At 37.5% G+C, this 22,796-nt stretch overlaps 1 protein-coding gene across 2 annotated transcripts in view; it reads left to right on the forward strand.

The window, feature by feature from the left end:
* Positions 1-22,796, forward strand: part of ADAMTS9 (ADAM metallopeptidase with thrombospondin type 1 motif 9) — a 179,460-nt gene that overhangs the window by 80,282 nt on the left and 76,382 nt on the right. For both annotated transcript variants that reach the window (XM_049777108.1, XM_049777109.1), the window contains 7 exons: positions 2,730-2,940; positions 3,421-3,585; positions 6,292-6,456; positions 11,874-11,993; positions 15,223-15,333; positions 15,464-15,631; positions 17,336-17,602. In XM_049777108.1, the coding sequence (XP_049633065.1) occupies positions 2,730-2,940; positions 3,421-3,585; positions 6,292-6,456; positions 11,874-11,993; positions 15,223-15,333; positions 15,464-15,631; positions 17,336-17,602 (1,207 nt within the window). The remainder of the gene's footprint in view (positions 1-2,729; positions 2,941-3,420; positions 3,586-6,291; positions 6,457-11,873; positions 11,994-15,222; positions 15,334-15,463; positions 15,632-17,335; positions 17,603-22,796) is intronic.

The raw sequence follows: 22,796 nt of genomic DNA on the forward strand, positions 1-22,796 counted from the left end.
TTTTGAATATCAAATGCAATAAACACCATTATAATCTGTAAATAAAGACTTTGCATTACGTAATGACATAGACATAGACTACAACTGGCATAACATTAAAAAAATTAATCTATGTATGAGTATCTGAGAACACCTACTACACTTTTCCAGCCCAATCTGCTGGTGGTTTCTTATTGGGATAGGTCTCTGGCCTCCTGTATCCAGGATGGAATATAACCTTTTTACAAGGAAATGGTGATGAGGGAAGGTATGGTAGCCAGGAATCAAAAGGTAGATGAAAGTTCCAGATGCATGTTGAGTTGGTCCCCATTTTTGACTCACTTCCTTGAGGAAGTGAAAGCTTTCTCAGATTAAACTTTGACAGGATGAGATAAAGCATTGTACCTCATTTAGCATGTTCCAGTTAAAACAAAATCCCCTTAGTTCAGTGTCACTTCAATGGAAAATCTCTGTAGCCCACTTTACATGCCAAATGTAAAAAGTAGGTCAACTTTGACCTACTTTAGAGCGTTTGTGAGAAATTCCGAGGTAAGTGTTTAGTGAGTACTTCTCTTCCCCTGTCCTTCCCACACCCAGAGTCCTCCTGGACAGGTATGGATGAAAGAATTTCTAGAGCATTGGTATTTAGCACGTAACCCGATTTTTGAGCCATAGAGAAGTAACAATTAAGAGTGTATTCACATGAAGATGATCAAAATGGCTCTTTTTTAAGGAATTTTGGAATGTTAAATTTTACCAATAATATAGTCAACTTATTTATTATCTATTAAGTTATATATTAATATCAAATTTGGGCAGTTAAAAAATAAACACAGGCCATTCAAAGAACCTGGCAATCGATTTATCAATTTACACTGAGAACTGATGTTTGTACAGTGTGTCAAGAAAGACTCATTATGGATACTAAGGACATTAAATACTAATGATAACAAATAATTGTAGATTCAAATCTACTTTAAAATTGTATAATCATGGAGCAAGGGAAGATAATTAGGTGGCGCACAAAGAATTTTTAGAACAATAAAGTACTAATATGTTAGTCTCAACCAATAAAATAACCAATATCAAGTCAGTCAGCCATAATGTAAACTCTGCATTGAGGTGATAACAGTATGTAAGCATTAATTCACCAAATCAAAGAAATGTATGATTCAGGGTCCAGGGTACAGTGAGTAAGACACTTGCCGTGCACACGACCAACCTAGGTTTGATCACCAGCATCCCATATGATCCCCAAGCATCTCCAGGAGTAATTCCCAAGTACAGAGCCAGGATTAACCACTAAGCATCAAAAAGAGTAGCCCCCCCAAAAAAACAAAACCCTAAAAACAAACAAACAAGAAAAAGTGCAGTTCAGCTTAATTTCCATTTTCATCATAGAGAAGTCTGTCCATTTCTAAGGGCTTGTGTAAAAAGGAAATATCAGTGACTTCTTCCTAATTCTACTGCATGTCTAGTACTTCACTAAAAACATTAACAAGTTATATGATTGAGGGGCCAGGAGTATCTAAAGCAGCTGCATATACAAGTATGAGATTGTGAGTTGAATCCTGATGCCACCCACACGCACCATTTGCAAGCACAGCTGCTCTACTGTCTGTGACCCCCAAGCACAAACAATTTTCCAGCCACACCAGAACTAAATGTGGATCAGCACCACAACTAAAGGGTGTAATTCTTAGTGAGCGCCATGACTGGGAGGGAGGCCTCGCAGCAAGAAAATTAAAGAACATGTATGAGATCTGAGGCTCTGAGAGCTGCAACTTAATATAGAATCCCCGACAAGCACCACATATGCAACCACCGCAACCAAGAGGCATGTATGAACTCTGAGTCATGGCATCAACATCAACAAAAGAAAGAAAATTGAGGCTGGGACTTAAAAAGATGAAATAACTGACATTTTCTTAACATGTTGCATAGACTAGTTTATAGACTGTAATAGCAATTGAATTTCACGTACTGAAGAAACTCAGTCCTTGTCACATAGTAAGATATATAATCTCAGTATACTTGAAACAGTTTGTCTAAGCCATTTTTTCCTTTATTAATATATCAAGTGCTAATTGAGACTTCTCTGATCCAGACCCACATACAGAAGTTTTCTAGGAAAAGTTCCCAAGAGTGATTTTTTGTTACAAGTCACCTATTTTTTAAACAACACGATAGGTTGCTTGAATGCTTTAAATATAAAATTGCTTTTTTAGGGGCCGGAGAGATAGCATGGAGGTAGTGTGTTTGCCTTGCATGCAGAAGGATGGTGGTTCGAATCCCAGCATCCCATATGGTCCCCCGAGCCTGCCATGAGTGATTTCTAAGTGTAGAGCCAGGACTAACCCCTGAGTGCTGCCGTGTGTGACCAAAAAAGAAAAAAGAAAAAAAAATTGCTTTTTTTCATTTTTATTTTATTTAAACACCTTGATTACATACATGATTGTGTTTGGGTTTCAATACTCTATTAAAGTCAGATTTTTTCCCACTCTTGTTACTTAAATTTCATATTGACTGTATATGTGGGTGAACCTTCATACAAATCAACCCTCTGGCTATCACTTTATGACTTCTATAGACATTAGCAGTCATAAAAATACATGGATATTTAATTTGAACTGAGATTTTAGTAACTGACTGTCGTCTTGAAACTAATAATACAATTCTTATACATGTTGAATAGTAATGACATCTGGATGTAACAGAATACTGGTTTCTCTCCCATTGTTTATGCCTAGATGGCATATCGCTGGCAGGAGTGAATGCAGTGCCCAGTGTGGCATGGGCTATCGCACATTAGACATCTACTGTGCCAAATATAACAGGTTAGATGGAAAGACTGAGAAGGTTGATGACAGTTATTGTAACAGTGATCCCAAACCAAACAACCAAGAAAAATGCTCAGGAGAATGCTACACAGGTGGTTGGCGCTATTCGGCCTGGACTGAAGTAAGTTGGTTTTCGCTCAAAATGTCTTCTTGAATGCCAAATCTGATTCATTTATTTGACATCATGCAGGGCTTTATTGAGAAGCCCCATTTAATTTAAACTTCACTGAGAAGATAACCATGGCTGATTTATAATGGCTGACTCCATTTAAACTCTGCAGGAAATAATGTGATAGACATAGTCTGTGGATAATTGAGAGTGGTGAGACAGTCAACGTACCATTCTTTTTCTATATCTTTTCAGCTGTCTTAAATTTTGTTTTCCTATGCCAATTCGACAGTAATTAACTTCATGGATAAATATATGGATAATATTACCAACTGCCTTCAAAAATAAAAATACAAATTGGTCAAGGTTGTTTGGTTATATATTGGCGGGGTAAGGGAAGGCTGAAAGAGATAAGCTAATATCACCAGAAAGATGCTTGAGAAGATAATCAATCATAAATAGTCTGGCTTCATTTTTTTTTTATCTTTTCAGTGTTCTAAAAGCTGTGATGGTGGAACCCAAAGAAGAAGGGCCATGTGTGTCAATGCTCAAAATGAGGTATTGGATGATAGCAAATGTACACACCAGGAGAAAGTCACCATTCAGAGGTGTCACGAGTTTCCCTGTCCTCTGTGGAAATTAGGAGACTGGTCAGAGGTGAGCCAGGAGGGCTGTGGTTTCCTGAGGGTTGTTTATTTTTCTGTTGTTTTGTTTTGTTTTTGCTCTTGGGCCACATCCGGCAGTGCTCAGGGGTTACTCCTGGCTCTGAGCTCAGAAATTGCTCTAGGCAGGCTGGGGATCATAAGGGATGCCGGAAATTGAATCAGAGTCCATCAGGTGTTGGCTGCGTGCAAGGCAAACACCTACTGCTGTGCTATCACTCCTGATTCACTAATTCTGTATCTTTCTGTTCTGGCTATATTGGTTTTCAGACCTGAGGGTGGTAAATTCTGGGGAGGGAAGACAGGAATGATTAGGTTGATTCTAAATAACACAAGGGCATAGATAGGTTGGTGTCTTAAGCATGTGGGTGGTGGCCAAGAAAGGTAACAATAGGCACCAAAAGCATAACTGTCAATCAGCAAATAATGGGGATATGTGGAAGGCAAGGAAGGTCAATGTAAAGGTGTTGTAGAAACAGAGGCAGAAAGTCATGAGCATTTTGGTTGTGATGATATGCAATAAGTTTGGATATTCGTTTAATAAACTTGTCGGTCTGGTGTCAGTTTTGGTCAGGTTGACTCAATTATTAATATGCCTGTGGCCCTCTTAAAACTATAATAAAATGATAAAATTAAGTTCTTAGATAAAAAACTAAATTTTAATGAGATTTTCTGCATACTCATTGAAATAATAAAATTAAACCCTAGTGGATAACTTGTTCATCCAGTTGCTAGAAAACAAAGAAGGGAGAAAGTTCAGTCTCCTAGTTTCTTTCCTGCATACTATGTTCCTTATCTGATGAAGTTTAAAGCAAATTCTTCCTTGCATAGCACAGAGAATAGCTAGAGAAAAAGGTGAAGCTTTCCTTGTTTTCTAATACAGTGCTCACTTGCTGAGAATGCAGCCAAGGCAAATGTTCCCCAGATTGACTACCTTCTTTTAAGGGGAGCAAAGTGAAAGGGAATAGTAGTAATCCCTTATTATGGGTCAGATCAGAAATGTGGCAAAATCATTTCTCTGTTACACTTCTGTGCATTCCCTTTTCTGTCTTATATCACAGTTAGTAAGCTGTTTAATTCCACATCAGATAAAATGTGAATCCTAAGAAATTGTTATTAATGATCTTGAAGTGACAAACAAGTAAGTGTATGCAATTGCCAGCCTTGGATTACCAAGCAAATCATAGTAGGCCTAAGGCTAGAGAGAAAGTACAGTAGGTAAGGCCTTGCTTTACATGCAGCCAACCCAAGTTTGATTTTTAGCCCCACATGTGGTCTGCATGAGCACCATCGTAAGTTATTCCTGAACAAAAGCAGAAATAAGCCCTGATTACATCTAGTTATGACCCCAACCCCCAAACTAAATAATAATAATAATAATAATAATAATAATAATAGGTATGTATTTTTGTATGAACTTTAGTATTTTGGGGAAAAAAGATAAGGCAAAGGTACTGGTGTTAAATTTTATTTATATAACACTAAAGTCTTATTTCAAATTAAGTAAAAAAAAATCTTTGCAAGAATATCTAATAAAGGGGTTGGAGACTGACCAGATTTGCTCCCTGGCATCCCATATGGTCCCTAATCTTGCCAGAAGTAGTTTCTGAGCACAGAGCAAGGAGTAACCTCTAAGCACTGCTGTGTATTGCCAAAAATAAATAAATAAATAAATAAATAAGGAATATCTGATGAAAAGACTGGGAAGAAAAACTCAAAACATTCCTATTATACTTGGGTTGTGAAGTTTTTGGATCACAAACTTTCTCTTTTTTGAAAATTACATATTATTAAATTTATAATATGCTTATAGAAATAATGATTGTACTTGACATTGATTGAATGAACATGTGCTGAGGAAGGAAGTTCCATGAAGTTTTTACACTTAGTTTACACAGTTCTTGGCAGTCAGCACTATTGTACAAATTTTATTATCATTTTATAGCTGAGAAGAAAATTGAGGCATGGAGAAATCATTTGACATATTATCCATAGCTGGTTTATACTGGGCTTAAGTTTCAGATTGACCTCACTCATAAATTCTTTTCTTTTCTTTTCTTTTCTTTTCTTTTCTTTTCTTTTCTTTTTTTGTTTTTTTTGGGTCACACCCGGCAGCACTCAGGGGTTACTTCTGGCATTACACTCAGAAATTGGTCCCGCAGGCTCAGGGGACCATATGGGATGCTGGGATTTGAACCACCGACCTTCTGCATGCAAGGCAAACGCCTTACCTCCATGCTCTCTCTCTGGCCTCCATAAATTCTTTATGCTGAGTTTCTATGCTCAAAACTCACGAAGACTTTATTTTTTAATTTCAGAGCTTGATGCAGTATTGAACTTATGTTGTGTCTAAAACTGATTCCAGGGCCAGTTTTATGTGTGTGTGTGTGTGTGTGTGTGTGTGTGTGTATGTGTTTGTGAGTGTAAAAATACATTTATGTATAATACATATTTATATCCATAAACATACATTTCTATATAATATATATTAGTTCATTTCACATATAATGTACTAATATATAAAAATAATGAACTTTCATATATACAATGAACTAATGCATGAGAACATGAGCTTTGATGTATATGCTCCTTGCTGGGAGAAGAAAAGGGGACATTAGTCCCCACTAAACAATGAATAACTCATAAGAAACCACAAGCTCGTGTTCAGAAATGACCTGAGTGGCTTTGCTTTTTATTGCAGTGCTTGGTCACCTGTGGAAAAGGCCATATGCATCGCCAGGTCTGGTGTCAGTTTGGCGAAGATGAAGTCAACGATAGACTCTGTGACCCTGAAACCAAGCCAGCCTCTGTGCAGACATGCCAGCAGCCAGAATGTGCATCCTGGCAGGCTGGTCCCTGGGGACAGGTATTTTGAATGATAAATTTCTTAACTACATTCTTTTCTTCTTATCTGGAGAGGACTTCAGAGGAGCATTCCAGAATCTAGGATTTCAGAACATGCCTGAAATAAAGGCTTCTGTCCCCCTCCACCCATGCAATATATCTTCAGAGTGCCAGGTCAAACCCAGAGAAATCACAGTCATTTTTGCCACATTTCCTCGAGGGTTGCCATTTTCCCTCCTGGAGGTAATTATTTTTTTTATAAACCCACGTGCATGTCAGCCCTTGGGTTGAAACTGTGGTTTGAGTTCGTCAATTGGTGAACAAATTCACAACAGATAGTCCGTCTGGTTGATGTTATCTCTTCGTGTGTCACTGTGGGGTCTGTTCCATAGTGTGATCCAGCACCAGTGGGTTTGGCAGGAGGGACTGAAGTGGGATTTTGAAAGGGATATTTTGGCTCCCAGAGTCACAGTTCCAAAGCTTAATCTCATAAATAAGGCAGACACTTCAAACAAAAGGAATCAGATCAAAGGTTGCAGAAACTTCTCAGTTCTCTATTCTGTAGGTTCCCTAGTCTTAACTTGAACCGTTCAAAAGAAAGAGTGAAAAGTGTCCCGTGGGCTTGCATTTGAGAATCCATGACTTGGGGGGATTAAGCCCTTCCAAATATAGAAGCAGAAGTGTTCTGGATACTATTTAAATAGCATTCTGAGTTCCTAGGAGAAGCAATGCAGCTGTCTACAGCCACTTACGTAATCTCTTGAAGAATGGCTTTTCCTTCATTCACCCTGTCCTGCTGTGGCCACACTACTTGGGTCCTCCCATTTATGACTTTATTTTCAAAATTCATATGATCAAGGGGAGCAATATTTATTCCTGCATCTTTACAATTTCTTTCTTTAGCATAGATACATTTCTAAATCTCCCTTTAGTACGCAACAGCCACTATCAGAATGACTAGACCAGGGCTGATTTTACAGGGTTCAGTTACACCAACACACATACATTTCTTCTTTTTGGCTACTGAACAATTCTTGGGGAAAATAAGAGAAAAGAATAACAGCTGTGAGTGTTGTTTAACAGTCCTGAAAGGGACTGGATGATGGTGAGAGGGATGGAGAGGCCTTTCTCCTCCAGCCCAGGCCTCACACTGCAACACCTTCCTTCCAGTTGGCAGGTCTAAGGGTTCAGGGTAGCCACACAGCAATCAGATTTCAGGAAACATCAGTTTTATTCAGGCCCTAGCCACCACATGTGGCTCCTAAGCTTTAAAACCTTTCAAGCCATCTCCATTATTAGTCCTGCATTCAACCTGTCTCTTCCCCATCCTGCTTCTCCCTTCTCTCTTGCTGAATCTCTTTCAGTCAATCCCCTTCCTGCCCCTGAGGCAAAGGAGGGCAAAGACCTCTCCCAGAAATGAGCAGGTCTTACCATCAGGTAAGGTTACACAGGAAGAATGGGGGCTGGGGGGGGTAACATGTGAGTACTATTCAGACTTGAATAATTTGAATAGAACATTTTTGAGAAACCACAGAGCATTTTTAGTCAACCATGACTGTTTCAACCTGATACCAACAGAAATTTGTTCTTTTATTGAATGAATCTGTAATTCAGGGGAATAACCTTTTTGTTGTTTTGGTTTTGGTTTTTTGGTTTGTGGACCATACCCAGTAGTGCTCAGGGGTTACTTTGGCTCTGCACTCAGAAATGACTTCTGGCAGACTCAGGGGACTATATGGGATACTGGGAATTGAACCTGGGTCTGTCCCAGGTCGGCCAGATGCAAAGCGAACACCCTACCTATTGCTATTGCTGTTGTATGAATTAAAGGCTTCTATGCTATTGCTGTGCTATTAAAGCTCCAACCCCAAAGGTAATAATGTTTTTAAAGAATTAACTAAGAATAATGCATGGTTGATTTTCTTATGTTGAAACATCCTTAAATTCCTATGGAAAAAAAATTTATTTGGTCATGATCATTTTAACGTACTGTCAGATTTGGTGTCTTTTGTTTTTTGTTGTAGAGTTTTGTGGCTTTATTTACAAGAGATACTGTAATGTAGTTTTTTCTTTTTTATCCTTTTATCAGAATATTGTCTTTTCATATTAGTGTTGTTGATTTTACTGTATAAATTAGAAAGTATTCCCTCTTCAATTTTTTCAGCAGAGTTTGAGAAAGATAGTTATTCACTCTTTTATGGATATTCGGTAGAAATAATGAGAGACCTCCTGATTTTGGACTTTTCTTTATTAGTAAATTTTTGATTATTAATTCCACCTAATTTTGTACAAGTATGTTCAAATTTTTTAGATTTTCTGGAATCAGATGTGATAAATTGTATGTTTCCGGGTGTGTTTCCTCTAGTAAGTTGGCATGGAATTGTTTGTAATGCTATCAACCATCAACCATTCTTTTATATTGTTTTGTAGTTAGCAGCAATACCCCATTTTCATTCCCAATTTTAGTTATTTGCATAGTTTTGTTCATTTTATTAGCACTTTGTAAAGTTTTCATTAGTTTTTGTTTTTCCAGACCCCATTTATTTATTTGTTTTCTAATTTCTGTGGGAATTTTTGTGACGGTATTGTGTGTGTGGAGAGGTGTCAAACCCAGTATTATTCAGGACATCTGTCTCTGGGCTCATAGATTCTTCCTGGTGATACTCAGGAGACCCTCTATGCTGTAAGATCAAAGCAGGGCTGACCTCATGCAGAGAAAGCACCTTAACTCCTACACAGTCTCTCCAGCCCAGTTTTGGTTTTGGACCAGACATAGTAGTGTATATTGCTACTCCTGGCTCTGTGCTTGGAATTTTTTCCCAGCAGTTCTCAAGGGACCATGTGGCAATGGGAATACAGCCAGCCCTCCCTACTTATGAAACATGCATTTAGCTCACTAGGCTGTATCCAGACTTTTCTCTTTTCTTCTGATTTTCACTATTTTTCTTCCTATGCAAGTTTTAAGTTTAGTTCAGTTCCTAAAAGTTTAATGTTATTCATCAGATATCTTTTTTTACTTAAATGCAAGTATTTGCAGATTTAAATTTTTATTATTGCTTTTGCAATAGTTTGTTGGAAAATTGATGAGAAAGCTAAAGGAGAATGAGAGTTTATTGGGATTAGGGGAAATCTTGGAATAACAATGAGGGAGACACTGGTTTTAGATTCTTGAGATATGTTTAAAGGTGTCCAATAAACATAAAGTTTTTAAAAGGATAGATAAAGAAAGCTTGTGTATGTATATATGTATATATACATATGTGTAATATATTTTGAAAGAGATTTTATGAAGGAAATAATATATTATGAAGGTGCTGGTAAGCAGAAACTATTCTATATTTTTGATTAATTACTACACTAATAATATTGAATGGAAAAGTTCCAAAAGTTTCTTTACTTGTAGAAATGTAGGTAATACATCAGGAAAACTGTGGTTTTTGTGGTTGGAAAGTTAATTTTCCCTCTAGCTGAGTACATGAATAAACTACACTTCCTGATGTTTTTCAAACTCCATTCTACCGTTCCTGACAAATCAGTGTCTTTTTATGTTTATGTTTTATGTTTCACAGTATTTATGCACATTAAAATATATGCTTATGTTTTTTTTGTTTTGTTTTTTGGGTTACACCTGGCTGCACTTAGTGGTTACTCCTGGCTCTAAGCTCATAAATTGCTCCTGGCAGGCTCAGGGGATAATATGGGATGTCGGGATTCGAACCACTGTCCTTCTGCATGCAAGACAAATGCTCTACCTCCATGCTCTCTCTCTGGCCCCTATGTTTTATTTTTGTTTTCACTCATCTCCAAGTATTTTATTAGCTTTCGATATTTTGTTATCTTTGGTATCTCCCCCCTGACCCTCTCTATTTTTTTGTTTTTTTTGTTTTTGTTTTTGTTTTTGGGCCACACCCAGTGGTGCTCAGGGGTTACTCCTGGCTATGTGCTCAGAAATCACTCCTGGCTCAGAGGACCTTATGGGACACTGGGATTGAACCCAAGTCCATCCTAGAACAGCTGCGTGCAAGGCAAATGCCCTATCACTGTGCTATCAACCTGACCCCTGACTGTAATTTTTTGTTTTGTTTTGTTTTTTGGGCCATACCCGGAGGTGCTCAGGGGTTACTCCTGGCTGTCTGCTCAGAAATCGCTCCTGGCAGGCACGTGGGACCATATGGGACACCGGGATTTGAACCAACCACCTTTGGTCCTGGATCGGCTGCTTGCAAGGCAAACGCCGCTGTGCTATCTCTCCGGGCCCCCCTCACTGTATTTTTAAGAACATTTTACTTAAGTAAAATTTACAAACCCAACTACAATCATGTTTGTAACCATGGTGCTTAAATACAATATTTAATTAAAAATACAAAAATTAATTTACTTGTTAATTTTTCCCATCTGTTTTTGATTTCCAACTTCACAGTGTTTGTGGTCAGAGAAGATCCCTAACTAAAATTTTAGTCCTTCAAAATTTAATGAGCTTTTCTTTTCCTTAGCTCATATTGTAGAAAGTTCTGTAAACGTTTAAGAGGAATGTGTAATATGGTTGGGTGAAAACAAAGGATCACAAAACAATTTTTTGCTGAATTTCACAGTATCTTTCTTCTTTAAGCACTCACCTAATTTCTGGTTAATATATTTATATATACTTTATTAGTTTTATAATCTAGTAATTTACATATTTTCTATATTAAAATTTTATATCTTCCAGAGTTTACAAAATTAGAAGTCTTCTTGAGACTACATTGCTTTTTTTATCACCTATATACTGTGGTGTGTTTCCCTAACTCTTAGATATTGTATATTTAGGTCATTTCTAATATTTTAATTTTTGGGAATATTTCTTGTACAAAATGTTGATTACATACACATATATATATATATTGTTGTTATTGTTGTTGTTTGAGCCACACCTGGTGGCATTCATGGTTTTCTCTAACTCTGCACTTAGAAATCACTTCTGGCACGCTTGGAGTACCATATGGGATACTAGGTATAGAACCCGGGTTAGCCACATGCAAGGCAAACACTCTACCTGCTGTGCTATTGTTCCAGCCCCACAGAACATATATAATCTGAATATTTACTTAAAAAAACGTTTCAGAAGTCAGATTAAATGAAAAACTCCATTTAGTATCCTTTATAGCCATAACACACTATTAGGTGTAGTGTTGAAGACTATGACTAGGGCTCATAGTAGAAGAGTTAAATACCTGAAAATATAATTTCAATACAAATTATAAATCGTTTCAAGAATTAATATAATCTATATTATTTAAAAAGAGGAGGGTTGCTCACTTTTACCTTATTTCTTTCTGTGCCAATCATCTGACCCACTTGATGGAATACTTTATTTCTCTTACAGAACATGATTGACAAAGTAAGAAAAAGATAAAAATTTACTGAACATTATATGCTTTCTGTTTCATTTTCTTCCCTCAGTGCAGTGTTACTTGTGGGCAGGGATATCAGCTTCGAGCCGTGAAATGCGTCATTGGAATTTACATGTCAGTGGTAGATGACAGTGGTTGTAATGCAGCAACTAAACCAACTGATACACAGGTAAAGTCTCTTGTCCAATTCATTTGCTGAATTGGGTCACTACATGCTATCAGTTCAGTCAAAACTAAAATCAGTCCATAGGTAGGTAGAGAAACTAGTTGATTAACTGCATTGGATTCACTTATTTGTTACATCTTGATGTTCTGGCTTGGTTATTTGAGTTTGTGGGTTTTTTGTTTGTTTGTTTGTTTGTTTGTTTTTTTTGTTTGATTCTGACTCATATTACATGACAAATTCCATACCAGCATATAGTGAGTGGCTCATACTCAGGTAGTAATGTTAGCGGACTTGAACAATTACTAAAACTGAAAATGTAAAGTTACAGTTGCATAGCTTATATTTAAAACTAAGGTCATGAATGTGATCTGATTGACCCATTTACTATAGTTTTCTATCATTTGTGCTTTTGAGTTCTTTCATGTATGCAATAGACCCTTAAGGTGAGTTTGCAATGTAATGGTGAATTCCTATCAGATCAACTCTCTGATCCTCGAATTTCTATTGGTTGTGATGAGAATACTTATATCACAAAAATCAAGACGTTCTGGGGCCGGAGAGATAGCATGGAGGTAAGGCATTTGCCTTTCATGCAGAAGGTCATTGGTTCAAATCCCAGCATCCCATATGGTCCCCCGTGCATGCCAGGAGTGATTTCTGAGCGTGGAGCCAGGAGTAATAATCCCTGAGCACTGCCAGGTGTGACACAAAAAACAAAATCAAGAAGTTCTTTAATATAAGATTAGTTTATTGTTTAATTAGATTAGACTTAAGAAATTGATAAATTGTTGGTATGGTTTTTTTTTTTTTGTTCTTTTTTTTTTTTTTTGGCTTTTGGGTTACATCCAGCTGTGCTCAGGGGTTACTCCTGGCTCTGCACTCAGAAATCCCTTCTGGACACTCAGGGGACCATATGGGTTGCTGGGAATAAAACCAGGGTCAGGCCTGTGTTGGCAGCGTGCAAGGCAAAGTGCCCTTCCACTGTGCTATCACTCCAACCCCAAAACTGATATATGATTAATAATGTATATTGTGCTGAAAAGTCTATCTGCAGCTATCATTTTGTGATTAATCAAAATTAAAGAAATAACCACCTAGTATATAAAAATTATTATCTGTTTCAACAAAAATTGTTTCTATTAATGGAGAGTGATTGAAGTTCTAATGAACAGCTTCATTGCTTCACTTTCACCTTATTGTAAGCAAAATGTTAGCCAACATTTGTCAGAACTGTATTTCTTGGCCAATTACAATCTCATTTTGGAAACAGATGTAAGGATTTGATGAAAATCAATTCAAGTATTTTGTGAGAGTCAGTCGGCTAGCTGAAATTCAAAATTAAGAATCGTGTAATCAGGGGCCAGAGCAGTGATGAAGCGGTCGGGCATTTGCTGACCTAGATGGACCGAGGTTCGAACCCCTGGCATCCCATATGGTGCCCCAAGACAGGAGCGATTTCTGAGCGCATACCAGGAGTAACCCCTGAGCATCAACGGGTGTGGCCTAAAAACAAAAAAAAAAAAAAAAGAAGAATCATGTCATCACTGATCACATGTTCAAACACCATATTAACTTATTAACTGTTATCATCTTTATTTTGATTAAGTCATGAAACTGTTACAAATTGCCACAGGATGTCTACCTGAGAAACACTAGCTATTATAAATGGAAACCTGTCATGAAGTAGCAATTAAAAGATTCAAAACATTCAAAAATTATTCTGTCATATGCATTATTAGTACAGGCCCCACAAGTTGTGGTATCTGGAAAATTTCTTCACTGTGTATAAAGTTCCCCATGGCTTATTTTGGACTACAAGATGAGGGATAGGCAAGGTTTGAGCCAAATGAAAAAGTTCCCATTGGGACTATAAATTCTGTTAAGACGAAGCTGCTTTAGGCAGTTCAACTCCAAGCCCCCTGCACTTGGCATTCAGCCTGCCACATCTTAATACATGCCTTTGACTTAATAGAGAAACGGATTAAGTCAAAGAATATTTGCTAACCACTGAAGTTGAGCAGTTGTGTAATTAGGATTTCCCATCTGTAGATCTGAAAATATTATCTACCCAGGAAGGAGTTTGGTTAATTATAAGGATTTTCTCTGAGGAATTGCAGAGTGTTATATAAATCTTGGGCATTGGAATATTGAATATACCTCTTATGCATAGATTTAGTCTTTGAACCTTAAAAAGGATCTTTAGGAAGATAAAAGAAACCATGTTCTGATTAGAATTAAAAAAATTGATTGATTGATAGGTTTCTGGGCCATACCTAGCACTGCTTAGGGGTTACTCCTGGCTTTGCACTCAAAAATCGCTGCTGGCAGGACCATATGGGATGACAGGAATCAAACTAGGTCTCTCCCGGGATGGCCACTTGCAAGGCAACTGCCCTACCACTGTGCTATCTCTTTGGTCCCCTGATTAGAATTCTGATTACAATGTGAGAACCAAATTTGGCCTTCAGAAAATAAACAATTAGAATTTTTAAAAGTATACTCTGATCTTATTCCTATTTTACTATATATTTTCTTTCTATTTAAGTCGTTAAAATATAGTCTTTGAGGCCAGAGAGATAACATGGAGGTAAGGCATTTGCCTTGCATTGCAGAAGGTCAGTGATTCAAATCCCAGCATCCCATATGGTCCCCTGAGCCTGCCAGGAGTGATTTCTGAGTATAGAGCCAGGAGTAACCCCTGAGCGCTGCCGGGTGTGACCCAAAAACCAATATATGTAGTCTTAAAATTATTAAATAACCATAACCCAGTATGTATGATTTGCTCCCATTTATAATTTTTAATAACTTAAATTTGATCTCATTTGTAATTTAATTTATTTTTATTATGTTTATTTTTTTGTAATTTTAAATAAGTAAATAAAGTTTGATCTCATTTGTAATTTAAAAAATTGGAGCTTGGAGGCTGGAGAGATAGCACAGCAGTAGGGAGTTTGCCTTGCATGCAGCCGATTCAGGAGGACGGTGGTTCAAATCCCAGCATCCTATATGGTCCTCCGTGCCTGCCAGCAGCGATTTCTGACAAAGAGCCCGAAGTAACCCCTGAGTGTCACCAGGTGTGACCCCAAAACCAAAAACCAAACTAAAAAAAATTGGAGCTGATCAATACCATGTAATTTCTCAGGATCATGTCTTAGAATTCATAGCCTTTATATTTTCTTAAAGCACGATCACGAAAACATTTCTTGATTTTCTCATCCTGTCTCACATTTAGGATTGTGAATTACCATCTTGCCATATTCCCGCATTTCCCACAGAAGCAAGGAGAAGCTCTCACAATCACAATATACCAAAAACCCGGTGGAGATTTGGGTCTTGGACTCCAGTAAGAAACTAAATGGAAGAAGAGAGGGTGGAAGGGAAATGAAAGTCCTCTGATTTGGTTGTGAAAGAGGGTTTCTATAGTGAGTGACTGTTCCACATAAAGTATTTATATTTTTTACTCCAATATCCAGTGCTCAGTTACTTGTGGAAAAGGTACTCGAATGAGATATGTCAGCTGCCGAGACGATGACGGCTCTGTGGCAGATGAAACCCACTGTTCAATCCTGCCTAGACCAGTGGAAAAGGAGGAATGCTCTGAAACACCCTGTGGGCAGTGGAAGGCCTTGGATTGGAGCACTGTAAGCAATTAAATTCTTTGCTATTATTAGAGGAGTAAGGAAATATGAAGAGGTTGAAAAATATTGGATCTCTTGGAGCAGTAACAGTGGTGCAAGCGGTAGGGAGTCTGTCTTGCATTCGCTAATCTAGGACGAACCGCGATTTGATTCCCTGGCATCCTATATAGTCCCCCAAGCCAGGAGCAATTTCTGAGCACATAGCCAGGAGTAACCCCCAAAAATCACCGGATGTGGCCCCCCAAAAAACAAAAAAACAAACAAACAAAATATTGGATCCCAAATGTTAGAGGTTACTGTATTAGAATTAGTTTGCGATTTAAATAATTCTGTTCCATGTATATATAGCTAAGAGATAGAAGTGATGCACTTTTTAAAAAATGTACTATGGGCAGGAGAGATAGTACAGAGGGTAGAGCACTTACCTTGCACAAAACTGACCTGGCTTTGGTTCCCCAGCCACTGCCAGAAGTGATCTTTGAGTGCTGAGTCAAGAAGAACTGCTGAGTACTATTGAGTGGGTCCCCCTCCAGAAAACAAACAAATAACAACAAAAAGAAAACCTCAAAATAAAAAAATGTGTATATCACAGAGAAGAAATTAGAGAGATACTACAAGAGTTAAGATACATACCTTTCAATTTACCAACCATGGTTCATTCTGCTTAAAGTTGCCCCTTAAGACAATCTACATAAAAATACTACAAAACCGTTGTGAGAATTATTTGAGAAATATGTTAAATGCTTAGGATGTTGCTAACATAATAGGTGCATGAGGGGTAATAGATAAGCTCACTTTCATTTCTTGAACTGTCAGACATTCATCCATAAATATGTATTCATCTATATTTTCATCTAGCAGATTTATGTCTTCTCTCCAAAATTTTGCTAAATTACTGTACAAAGAGCAATAATACCAAGTAATAAAGTCCTTGTCTTCATGAAGATGATCCCAGTGAAATTTCCATCAATCAACAAATGAAAACACCGACATAATAGTAATAGATACATACAATTATTAGATAAAAATTAAACTGAGTTATGGCATAGTTTACAAATTATACCATTACTCTATTTGGTTTTTTAGTGCTTTAGACAGAACCTTTAGACAAGGTCCAACACAGTGAACCATATGTATATCCATATCATACAACAAAAAGTGCACTAGTTTAAAGACCCTTAGACTATATTCTTCTTCGAAAGCTTAGAAAATATCTTAAGGTCATTATAGCTGGAGAGTGAGAGTGATGTAAGTCAGAGAGGTAGCTAGTGACCACATCCTAAAGGATGTACAAGGTCAAGGTCAGGATTTGGGATATTACTTAAAATGACTTGTGAAGCCACTGAAGAAAACAATGTAATCTGACTCTGTTGCTGAGGTCATGGTTTGTGATATGTGCATAATAGACTTGGTGTGACCACCACAATTTTCACAGCAAGAGAAGGGAATGACTTGGACTAAAAGGATGAAGGCATAGCTGATGAGTCAGAGCTCAAATGGGAATATCTTTTGAATACTGAGCTAAGGGTTTTCTCCATGACATGAATTAGAATGGCAAGAAAATGAGGAGACACAGTGATCCTAAGGTTTTTGCCTTCTGCATTTAAGTGGTCAATGGGCCAATTACAGAAAATGGCAAATACCTAAATATCAGAATTTATGACTGCCAAGTGACTGACGTTTTCTCTCCCTCAATCTTTCCCTTAGTGCTCTGTCACATGTGGACAAGGTAGAGCCGTTCGGAAAGTAGTTTGCGTCAACTATAGTGACCACATGATAGATCAGAGTGAGTGTGACCCAGAATATATCCCAGAAACACATCAGGAATGTTTTATGTCACCGTGCCCTCAAAGGATTCCAGACAGAATCGTTCAGTTCCCTTTCCAAAATGAGGATTACAGTCCGAGGAGTGCCAACCCAAGCCGGACTCATGTTCTTGGAGGAAACCAATGGAGGACTGGCCCTTGGGGAGCAGTGAGTATTCACGGAGGATTTTCATCATTTTATGCTTCTCTTTCACTTAATAATGTGTTTGGAGAGAAACAAGAAATGTCTTTTTCTTAATTGCTTTATTTAAGCACCGTGGTTACAGAATTGTTTATTGTTGAGTTACAGTTATACAGTGTGTGCCATCCTTCACCAGTGCATCTTTCCTGCCATCATTGTCTCCCATTTCCATCCCCAAACCTCCACTTATCTCTAGGGCAGGCAATTTGTTTCTCTCTCTCTTTCTCTCTATATATTTTCTTTCTCTCTTTCTTTTTCTCTTTCTCGCTTTCTCTTTCTTCTTTCTTCTTTCTTTCTTTCTTTCTTTCTTTCTTTCTTTCTTTCTTTCTTTCTTTCTTTCTTTCTTTCTTTCTTTTTCTTTTCTTTCTCTCTTTCTTTCTTTTCTTTCTCTCTTTCTCTTTTTCTTCTTTCTTTCTTTCTTTCTTTCTTTCTTTCTTTCTTTCTTTCTTTCTTTCTTTCTTTCTTTCTTTCTTTATTTCTTTCTTTCTTTCTTTCTTTCTTTCTTTCTTTATTTCTTTCTTCCTTCCTTCCTTCCTTCCTTCCTTCCTTCCTTCCTTCCTTCCTTCCTTCCTTCCTTCCTTCCTTCCTTCCTTCCTTCCTTCCTTCCTTTCTTTCTTTCTTTCTTTCTTTCTTTCTTTCTTTCTTTCTTTCTTTCTTTCTTTCATCTTCCTTCCTTCCTTCCTCCCTCCCTCCCTCCCTTCCTCCCTCCCTCCCTCCCTCCCTCCCTCCCTCCCTCCCTTCCTTCCTTCCTTCCTTCCTTCCTTCCTTCCTTCCTTCCTTCCTTCCTTCCTTCCTTCCTTCCTTCCTTCCTTCTTTCTTTCTTTCATTTCTTTCTTTCTATCATCTATCATCTCTATATTATCTTTTTTTTTTTTTAACACTGCCATTTGCACTATTGTTAGTGGAGGGTTGCCTTGCATGTCACTTTCTCCCCTTTCCTCATCAAGTTCTTGTCCAGAGTGATCAGTTCCAACTATCACTGTCATAGTGGACCATTCTCTCCTCTAACTACACTCATTGCTCATTTTGATGAGCTTGAGCTTTCTACCCTAGGCTTCATATTTTTTGTTTTGTTTTGTTTGGGAGCCACACCTGGGTATAGTAAGGACATAATCTGAGGAATCCTGGCAGTGCTAAAGGGACCATATATGCGGTGGTACGGATTGAAAATGTTTCAATTACATGCAAGACAAGTGCTGTTGTCTCTAGCCCCAGCATTTATTTTTTTCTTCTCTTTTAATAATATTTTTTATTTAAGCACCATGATTACAAACATGATTGTTGTTGAGTTTCAGTCATAAAAAAGAACACTCCTTTACCAGTGCAACATTCTCACCACCAATGTCCCCTCATCTCCCTCCTCCCCCACCCCCTGTTTGTATTTGAGACCAGCATTCTCCTTCTCTCACTCACATTGTCATGTTAGTTATTAGTGTAGTTACTGCACTCACCACTCAGTGTATTTTTACTTTTGGAGATAATCTACAGCCACTGAAAAGGTGTCAGAGGCTACTTTCTGCATGCACTGTATAAGGACAGGTTATCACTTCTAGATAACATGATCTAGTGGCCTTCTGGAAAGAGTTATGAAGGTCACAATAATGAGTTCTGAAGGTAGCAGGAAGTTCTCCCTTGTAAAAGAATTCAGATGGTAGAGGAGCTTTTCTGAAAAACACTTTTGAATGAAAGTCATTCTCCTTTCTGCAATTATCTAGTGAGTCTAATTTTTAAATGGACTGGTTGCTGCATGGCTTGTATTAGTAAATAATTATCCTAGGATCTACAACTGGTTGGGAGGAGGAAGAGGAGACCCTAATTTGAGTTAAAAAAAAAAAAACCCAAAACCTGTGATTAAAGAAGAAATAGCATAATCTAGTGGCTCTCAGCCTGAGCTGCAAGGGATATAATCTCTGTCAGAACCAAGGACTTGTACTCTTAAATTGGCAGTCCTACATTTCCTCTCCTCTTTGAGCTGCAGTTTCCTTATCTGTAAATGAAGTTAACAGTAATTTTAAATCTTGATTTGTAAGAATTAAATACAAATCAAATGTTTTCCCATTGTGTGCCATAGAGAATAGAATAAATCTTGACCGTCCTCATTATTATTTTTGTTATCTTTGTCTTTGAAATTAGGAAGACCTTAAGAACATTAAAATACATAAAGAAAAATTTTAATTTTGAATATTATGGTTTTTAACCAAATTATATCTCTCCATTAATGACAGTGTGGAGTCCTGGCATACCTAATGGAAATGTAGGTGTGTATGCTGGCAAGCAATCCTGGAGAAGTGTGGGAGCTAAGTGTTCGCTAATCACTCAGGGGTCTTCTTTAAAATTGGTTACTATTATTTTCTTTCTATTCTTGCTAATTATGTTTAATTATTTCTGGACTAAAAAGCAGTAGGCAGAAACTGCCTGTTTCCCACTGTGGTTATATTTTAGTAATTAGTTTGACTTTTCTGTGAATACTGATTAGCCAGTGAGTATTTTCATATACTGCAAAGATAGGTCATACATAGAATAGCTACCAAGGTACTCACTTCTCTCTCTCTCTCTCTCTCTCTCTCTCTCTCTCTCTCTCTCTCTCTCTCTTCTTAATTCATTTTGTATGCTTCTCAAGTTAATGTTTCCAATACCTGGGTTAGAAGAAATCAGATATATAGATACCTAGAAATAAAGGGGAGAATAAGAATGGAACCACTGAGTGACTTGTGAAGTTTCTGGTACAAGAACTTCAAAACACATGTATGTTCTAATGATAATAATAGTGCTTTAAAAAAATGCAGTATGCTGAGTGAAGGGAGTTAGAGAGAGAAAGATAGATAGAGTAATTTCACTCATGTATTTGATATAAGAAAAATAAAAATAGGATGATAGTATCCAGAGACAACAGAGATGAGAGCCAGGAGCACCAGTCCATGGTAGGAAGCTTGTGACTAAGAGTGGGATTGCAGTTTGGGAGAGAAGGGTTCACTGTGACAATGACAGTTGGAACTGATCACTCTGGACAAGAACTGGGTGCTGAAGGGAGATAAAATGATGTGCATGGTACCACTTCATTAACAATAGTTCAAATCACAGTGTCAAAAAGAAAGAAAAACAAAGGAAGAGAGAGAGAAAAATAAAATGCCTACCTCAGAGGAGGGAGGTGAGGATGGGAGTGAAGGGAGGGAGACTAGGAACATTGGTGGTGAGACAAGTGCTCTGTTGATGGGTAATGTACATTCACTGACAGAAACTGAATCATGAACAATTTTATAATTACAGTTATAAATAATTATTAAAGTAATTACTAAAACACACATACAAGTATTCAAGGCATTCTTATTTAGCACTACTGTAGTGCTAAAGAATGATGAATTATTTTTAAGATTGAAGATATTTGTCTTGGGTACAGTTCCCAATTAGAAAGGATTAGATAACTGTTTGGGGAACAGTTAGATAACGTTTTATTTATTTGTTTGCTTATGTATGTATGTATGTATGTATGTATGTATGTATGTATGTATTTTGTAGCACTTGGGTAAGTAATACCATACATTTTCTCATTTTCTACTTTTTATTTGTTTGGGGAGGTTTTCTTTCCCACCAAGTTAACTGAGACTGAAACGGGGACAATGTGATTTTTTTTTTTTTAGTCATTGTTTGATATGTTTAACCTGCCCTCAGTAGCATGCAGGTATATTGTGCTTCTTTGTCTGAGAGTTATGCAAACTGTCAAAATCTCCTTAATTCCATGATAAGAAAGGCAGCAATGAGTCATCAGGATTAGAAATTGGGAATCTACAGTTTGCAACAGATTCAGATTAAGAACCTCATTTTATAGAAGATTTGTGTCAGCTCAATCTTGACTGAGGCTTATTGTATATTATAATCTAGGGGTTGCACACAAAAGATAAGAGATTACTCCCTCAAGTAAAAACAAAACATACATGGCTCTTCATTTAGCCCAGCAGAGAGACCAAAGCATCTTTGGGAAATGAATCTAGTAAATATTTTTAGCTTTGTAGACTAGCCAGTCTCTAAGACAACTACTATAGTAGTGCAAAAGGAGGCACAAACAATACATAAAATGAGTAGCATGAATGTGTTTTACGAACATTTTTATTTATTGCATGGAAGCCATTCCCAACAGTGTTCAGAGGGCCTCATAGTGCTGAGGATCAAATCTAGACCCTCAGTACATATCAGATATTTTATCTACACTTGAACCACGTCCCTGGCCCACCAATAAAGGATGAGTTATAAAATCATATGGCCCTCAGATGGTAGTTGGCCAAGGCCTGATTTAAAGGGGAGCAGTAAGTGCAAGATAATGCACTTAAGGAGTCTAATGAATCCCTTTCGATTCTGAACAGCTCTTGAATTACTTGCCTCAAGATTCAAAATCCTTAGAAAGTCTGATTAGTTCAACTTGTTCTAGTTTGCCTCTTCTTGACTAGACAAGAGCACACTCTTAATAAAAACCCACACGGGTGGCAACTTGGGGAAGATAGGAGGAGAAATGACTTCTTAAAAGATAATTGATTTTCATAAACCATTTTTTTTTGTTTGTCTGTCTTGTGCCACATGTATTTTGTGCTCAGGGTTTACTCCTGGCTCTGCCTTCAAAATTACTCCTGGAAGGGTCAGGGGACCATATGGAAAACTGAGGATCAAACCTGGTTGGCCATGTGCAAGGCAAACACACCCTATCCACAGTGACCCCTGAAATAAACATTTTAAATGTATCCAAGGAACCCTATCATTAACATTTATTTTAGCCAATAAAGGTGACTAATATAAAAAAATTTAAAGATCATTGAACTTTTAAATGTAACAAAAAGGAAAACAAACCCTATTGCTTCTCTAAATTCTATTATCCATTTTGCTAACTATTTTTGGAAAGATTTCTCAAGCAGTACTCAGGGGACCCTGGGACTCATTCACAACAATACTCTACCTACCTATGCAAGTACAGTGGTCAGGACCAGCAGTGATGAAGATCAACCAAGGTCATACCTAGTAATGCTCAGGGACCACATGGTGTGTAGGATCAACCTGAACCTCTGCATTCCAGGTCTGTCCTCCAACCCTTTGAGCCATCTTCCCAGCACTGGTCTCTTTTATTTTATTGAGAATAGATAAGAGGTTTGTTCACAGAAATGTGCACAGAAAAATT

The sequence above is a fragment of the Suncus etruscus genome, chromosome 7, assembly GCF_024139225.1.
Source record: "Suncus etruscus isolate mSunEtr1 chromosome 7, mSunEtr1.pri.cur, whole genome shotgun sequence".
Taxonomy (NCBI): Eukaryota; Metazoa; Chordata; class Mammalia; order Eulipotyphla; family Soricidae; genus Suncus; species Suncus etruscus.